Here is a 7,303-nt window from a genome sequence, read left to right as displayed (position 1 = left end):
TATATATATATATATATATATATATATATATATATATATAATTTATTTTTAATCAATTAAAAAGAACAGTAAACTCCCTTTTGAGTTTTCTTGAATGCTTTGCAAGTAGGCTATGCTTTAAACACAGCCGTGACCTCGCTGATATTCCTTCTTCCATGTGCAAAATTCAAGCCAGCGGGCCAGCAGCCAGTTTAGGTTGTGGATGGGGAACAGAGATTATTAAAGCTTAAAGATTATGAAGACCAAGGGGTCAAGGTTTGACTGGTTAGCATGGCTGTGGCCTCTACTCGTACAGTAGATGCTTTAACTAACTATTAACAGCCAAACAAAAGGAGCAGTGTAATTATTTTGCAATAAATGATTAACATTCCATTTCAGTTATAGTAGCTGTTTTCAAGTGTTCCAATTCAGTATTGTCATTGTGTCATGTTCCTGCAGCTCCAAAGCAGTTTCATTAATACTGGAATAATATAAAGCGATGATCAGTTCACGATAAGACCAGGAACCTTCATTAAGAAAGCGAATGCGGTCAGTTTTGACTTCATAATGACATTTAGAGAGTATAAATAGTATTTTACCATATAGTATTTAAGGAAAGGAAGGCAAGCTGAGAGAGACTGTGAAGAGAAGGCGAAAAAGCAGGCAGATCTCACTGAACCTTTGACTGCGAATCCTATTCGGCTCCCTACATTGTAACGAGATTGGCAAAGACAGAGTGGCTCAGCCATGAAGGTTACATCCAACACAAAGAGCTCAGCTTCAGAAAGAGGCAACAGAAAGACTTTTGTGCGGCTTTGCGTTGCAAGCCATAAGAAGACATTTGAAGCTCTCTTTATATCAGCCATTGCCTGAAGCTCCATGGAGCAGCGGTGACTCTTTTTTTATGCCCATGTGTTCCCTCACCCATCTTTCTGAGTGCTTGTCATTGATGCACCAATGCATGCCTGACTTTCAGCACCCTGGGCTCCTCTCTGGTTTGGAGAGAGGGATTTTCTGGCCAAAAAAGCATGAAAGATGGAAGCATGTCACTTAAGCAACATATAGCCACTTTGAAAATAGATTTAAAAAAAAGAAAGCAAAAGGGAAATGCACGACCCCCCTCCGAGGCAGCTCGAAGAGAAAACAAAATACCGCATGAATTTATTTTTGAGCTGTTTTTGACCGTGACAGTTTTTGAACACCCACGCAAAGGACATTGATTGCAAGATAGATTTGCAGATAGAACTCCATGGCGCCACTAGACAATAGATAATAGCTCTATATGAATTACACCGTTAGTCATATATCAGTGAATGCATATCTGCATGAACGCAATGAGAATAACAAACAAGTTTTAAAACTTAAAGGAAAGCGTAGCAGCATATCAGGATGCTTTTTTCCCTTAGGAGCACATATGTTGAATAATTTAGAAAGCTTTAGGGATGCAACGAAAATGTGTCAAGTGTGTTTTCCTTAATAAATGGATACAAGGAGATATTTACAAGTATAGCATATATAATGTGTATCCATGTAATTCTTTGGATAATATGTGTGAAATAATTTGCTTAATAAAATTAAATGGTTGATAACCAAAATCCAATATTAACCAAGACAAAAAAATTCGGAATGTGGAACTGTTAATTATAAACAGGCCTGAAATACACTGGGACTCTTATTTTGGAATTTCTGTGCTTTACTATTGCTGGCTGGCTTTAACATGCAACCGCACCACATTTTGAATTTGAAACGTGCAGAGATCATATTTATTTAATGAAATCATAGCATTTTGAAGTTTAATAATCACATTGAGCCATATTGCGATTGCTTCTTTTCCATCCCTAAATTTAAGACCTTAAATGTTTGTTATACAATTTTAAGATATTTAAGACTTATTTAAGAAAAAGAAATAAAAACCTTTTTATTCACAAGTATGCTCCAAAATACATTTTACAGTTTGCACACATCTATTTTTAGTCGCAAATACGAGTAAAATAATTGCACAGTTGATTTCTGAGTTTGTGCAAGTCTTGTACATACTACATATGTAGTAGATTCAGCCTTAATATATTTTGTTATATATACATCAGTTGCTTATCCAGACAGACTGAGAGTTTTAGATGAGGATTTTTTTAAGGATCAAAGCATTGTTGTCTATATAAGTTGGTCCTTGAATCATTCACTCGGTTTGTTTAAAAGCGCTGATTCATTCAGGTGTTTTGTTTACAGATGTGCAATGATTTTATACAGGCTTTGCTAGGAACTATATTTATTAGTGGCGCAAAAAGAGACTGGGAATATTGTCTTTATGTAAGTTATTCAATATTAACTTTATTTATTGAATTGTATAATGTAAATAAATGTCAGACTCGAAAATGTGTTGTCATATTCTTTGTGTAGTTTGAAAGTCACTACAGGAAGGTTTTTATGAGTGTGTTATGAGATGTTCTTGACTCTAAGACTAAGCATTTCATTTGTGAACAAACGGGAGACAATAAAACAATTCACATTGTAAGTTGAGAGGCATGAGAGCACTAGATTTGATCAACACATGTCTTGAAATAGCGCATTAACCCCATCTGCTGCTGGATCAATTCTGTAGCTTGTTCTGCGGTCTGGATTCTCCACCTCATTTGTTGGCCTTCTCAGTCATGTCTCAGTATCAGCTACAAATTAAAGCTTGTGGTCGAATCAGCATGCCTGTGATGGCCGTGGTCAATGGTCCTCATCTAAATGCTGTTTTTGTCCCTTGACCCCTTGAAAAAAGAAAGAAATGGCTCTCATTTAGAGGGTTTCAGTGCAAGCGTGTCATCAGGTCGTTCACATTTGCACTTCCAATCAATCACAGCGTTAACCTGTACTTGGAAACAGCATGCTAATGGAGACATGCCTTAAGAAATATGTTCAAGAGGATTTTTTTCTGAGCAAATTGTTTAAATTGCTTGTTTTACTGTCAAATATATGTAATGTGGTGTGTGTTTCTGGCACAAGTTGTCATCTTGCTATTTTGGTGTGATTTAGTATTTATCACAATTTAAAGAAACAGTTCAGCCTAAAATAAAATTTCTGTCATCGTTTACTCACTTTCAAGCTGTTTCTGCATAATTTCCATTGAACAAAAAGGAGATGTCGGGCAAAACATTCAATGATATTTTTCAATGGAACTGGAGATGATATATATATATATATATATATATATATATATACAGTATATTTCTTGAGCACTAAGTCAGCATATTAGAATGATTGAAGGATCGTGCTGACACTGAAGACTGGAGTAATGGCTGCGAACAATTCAGCTTTGCCGGAAATTTTTTTATTTTTCAATATATTAAAACAGAAAACAGTTTGTCTAAATGTAACAATATTTCACAATATTACTGTTTTACTGTGTTTTTAATCAATTAAATAAACAGCCTTGGCAAGCATTAAAAACTTATTTTAAAAACATAAAAAAATAACTTCACTATTCCAAACTTTTGACTTGTATTGGCATTTTTTTAAATTATTATTATTTTTAGCCTGTCTTATGAGAGAGATTGACCAACTTTTATCCATTATTCACTGAAAATAAGATTTCAAATTTAATTAGTGCTTCATGCTTCATTTTAATTAGTGCTTCAGTATTATTGGCTTAAGAAAATGTGGAATATAATGTACATTTAATGGTTTATTTTTTTATTATAGTTTTATGGTATCATGATATTTCTGCTATTTTTGAAGCTTGAGATCTCTTGTCCCTCTTTACTGTCATTGTGTGCCAAATAAAAAAAAACCCAGCTTGGATATGCCAAAAAAGAGAGCCATACAGGTTTGGAACAAAATGTTGGTGAGTAAATGATGATGTTCCTTTTAAAATGGCAATAAAAATATCAGGAATGTAACTTTTACTCCTTTGTCCGTTAGAAAGATCCTTTGTCTTCTACTAGGGGTAAAGGGCATTTCCAAAGGGCACAGTAGTGATAGAGGATCTGCTATTGACATATCTTGATATAGAAAAAACCCATATCCGCACATCACATCAATGTAGATCCAGCAGATTTTGAGTCTGAAGCGTAGGCTGTACTTGGCCGCTCTGGTTTCAGATGAAAGAAAATATCCCTCTAATCCAGGTACAGAGAAAAGAGAGCTAGTATATGAGAGCAGATTAAGGTGGAGCTGGGGTTGAGGAGGAGGGGTGGGGGTGGAGGGTGACCTGGAGATTGGACTGATTGAAATACAGATAAGATATTAGACATGATCTGCGCCGACCAATCCTTAGCTTAAGTTGTTGACGTTACTTTTCAGGAAATAAAGTGGATTTAATCTCAGCAACCCTTGTGATTTTCGATCTGGAAAGCTCTTTGGAAATTATGCTTCCGGATATCTGAGCGGAAAGGTGTTAACATCTTTTTCATTTGGGCACTGCTGAATTAATAAACTGCAAACTGCGAGACTTGTCCACTGCGGCAGTCATGCTTTCAAGCCGTTTTCATTCCTGCTCTTCCTTCTTGTAAAGCAGAACATGGCTTTTTCTCAAGGCAACTCTTGACATGTTCCCTCTCACGATTGCTCTGCTCACTCTGTAGAATGCCGCATAAATCACACCGTGTCCCATTTACATCTGTCTTTCTCAGCCGGTAGTTCAGAATCGAACGCCCCTCAATTCACCCTCCCAGACAGCCGGTCTGAACAGGAATCTGAGAGTGGTATTGAGGCGCATAGTGGAACCCATATGCACTTCAAAGATTAGATTGATCCGTGTTTTATGCTCTGATTTTTCAAGTTTATATTGCTGCCAGTGTAGCGAAGTTTACCTATTTCTTAGTTTCTTTTTGCTCACTCCAAGGTTTGGACCTAAGCTTTCTTATCTAGTAAAGTCTGTGGAATATTTCACCACAAAATCTAACGAAAAAAATAAATAAAAAGAATATAAAGGAAACAAAGCTTACTCTCTTAAAAGTTTATGCAGTGTGGCATTTTGATAAATGAGCACATTCTCACCAAATTATCATTAGTGTAATGTGAAACAAATCTTATTCTGATTGGTTGAATCTCATTATTTTTTTAGTAAATGATTTTCACAGAATTGTACCTTACCTACTCAATGTGTGTGTGTGTGTGTGTGTGTGTGTTTGTAGTTTTTTATCATTTTATTTTCACATACTGTTACAGTGCAAGAACACTTTCACTAGTATGCATCATTTTCTTTATGAAAAATATTTTTTATTTTTTATTTTGGTGGGAAATATTGTCATCTCTGCTTGTTTTTGTTATATTTACTTAAAGAAATAATTAATCTTTAGATAAAAATATTAAATATGTTGTGCTCTGATTGCCTAGAATACAACATAAACAAAATGAACCCATCATTTGTTTCGCTAAATTAGGACTATTTTAAAGAAGACACAAGTTATGCTTGGGGATTCTGGGACTTTACAGTAGACCCCATTGATTTCCACTCCCTTTCCAGCAGCTTTTGTGCTTTGCACTGTCAAAGGCTTGAAACACATAGAGAATTACTCCTTTCCTGGTGATCCCTATGGGACTCCAAGTAAAAACAGAATAAAAAAAACTGCTTCCTCTCCTCATTCTCACTACAAACATCCCTCAGCCACACCAAGCACACAGTAGATATCGAAAGTTTGCCATGTGAAGATTCAACAACTGTATTCAACTGTACCGAGTGTGAAAGAAAGTGTTATTTAGCCTGGGGCTGATATAGAAAAAGCTCCACAACTCATACACAACCCATAATGACACATAAATGATCACATTCTCGTTATAATAAACGTAATAAACTGGGAGTTTTGTAAAAGCTAGAAGAGATGAATTTGTATAGATTTACGTTAGATTAAAGGGCTAGGTTAGCCAAAAAAAGAAAATTCTGTCATTACTTACTCACCCTCATGTAGCTCCAAGCCTGTAAGACCATTGTTCATCTTCGGAAAGCAAATACAGATATTTTTGATGAAATCCGAGAGCTTTCTGACCCTTCATAGAGAGCAATGCAACTGAAATGTTCCCAGGCCCAGAAAGGTAGTAAGGACATCGTTAAAATAGTCCATGTGACATCAGTGGTTCAACCATAATTTTGCGATGCTACTAGAATACTTTTTGTGCGCAAAGAAAACAAAACTAACGACTTTATACAACAATGTCATATATGTATCATATATTGTCATATATGTAGAGAGCACTTTTCACAATCCAATTCCCAAACTCCTGATGTTTAAAATTTTTAATTTTTAATTTTTTTTTTTTTTTTGGTGCTTATCCAGCTTCAGTTGGCAGTATGGCACATTACAGAAGTTAAATACACTGAAACAACCTGCTGTAACAGTTTTCACTCAGATGTTGCTAGTAAATTTCACAATTACAAAGAAACCGCAAGTAATGCACTGAATTAAGCCTGACATTCTGAAGTAGAAAAACTGAAATAGTACCTTCTTGTAATAATTTTTACAGTGTAGGTGGTGAACATAATTTTATAATGAAAAGCAAATTCAACATGTTTATTTCAGGTGCCAAAAAGAACTGAATCAGAATTGAAATACTGAGACATTATGGCAGCACTCTGCATTTTAACTTGGTCAACTATTACTAGAACTTTAACAGAGTGGAGGATCTTTGAATCAAACTAAGCACCTACTTTTTTGTGTTCCTTGCAGAGTGAAGAACGAGAAACCACAGAGAGGCCTCCATACCTTCGTGATTGGATGCGAGTTGACTTTGACCGTTCCAAAGTGAAGATGAAGTTGCTATGGAAACTGCTGGTTCTGCAGTCATTCCTGGGGTGCCTTGCAGGTAAAAGTATCGTATTAAGAGCTTTTGATGAGTGCATGGCAGCTCCTCTTTGTGAAGTCTGGTTCCGTATTCCTATGTACAGGTGCATCTCAATAAATTAGAATGTCGTGGAAACGTTAATTTATTTCAGTAATTCAACTCAAATTGTGAAACTGGTGTATTAAATAAATTCAATGCACACAGACTGAAGTAGTTTAAGTCTTTGGTTCTTTTAGATGTGATGATTTTGGCTCACATTTAACAAAAACCCACCAATTCACTATCTCAACAAATTAGAATATGGTGACATGCCAATCAGCTAATCAACTCAAAACACCTGCAAAGGTTTCCTGAGCCTTCAAAATGGTTTCTCAGTTTGGTTCACTAGGCTACACAATCATGGGGAAGAGTGCTGATCTGACAGTTGTCCAGAAGACAATCATTGACACCCTTCACAAGGAGGGTAAGCCACAAAGATTCATTGCCAAAGAAGCTGGCTGTTCACAGAGTGCTGTATCCAAGCATGTTAACAGAAAGTTGAGTGGAAGGAAAAAGTGTGGAA

The 7,303-nt window shown here is 35.9% G+C and overlaps 1 protein-coding gene across 1 annotated transcript in view; it reads left to right on the top strand.

The window, feature by feature from the left end:
- Window positions 1-7,303, top strand: part of cntn4 (contactin 4) — a 141,781-nt gene that overhangs the window by 12,790 nt on the left and 121,688 nt on the right. Inside the window, exon 2 of the mRNA XM_016238920.1 lies at window positions 6,627-6,762. Within this exon, the coding sequence (XP_016094406.1) occupies window positions 6,675-6,762 (88 nt within the window). The 5' untranslated portion in view covers window positions 6,627-6,674. The remainder of the gene's footprint in view (window positions 1-6,626; window positions 6,763-7,303) is intronic.

The sequence above is a fragment of the Sinocyclocheilus grahami genome, unplaced genomic scaffold, assembly GCF_001515645.1.
Source record: "Sinocyclocheilus grahami isolate Dianchi unplaced genomic scaffold, SAMN03320097.WGS_v1.1 scaffold551.1, whole genome shotgun sequence".
In the NCBI taxonomy this organism is placed as follows: Eukaryota; Metazoa; Chordata; class Actinopteri; order Cypriniformes; family Cyprinidae; genus Sinocyclocheilus; species Sinocyclocheilus grahami.
This window is presented reverse-complemented; position numbering and strand designations above follow the sequence as displayed.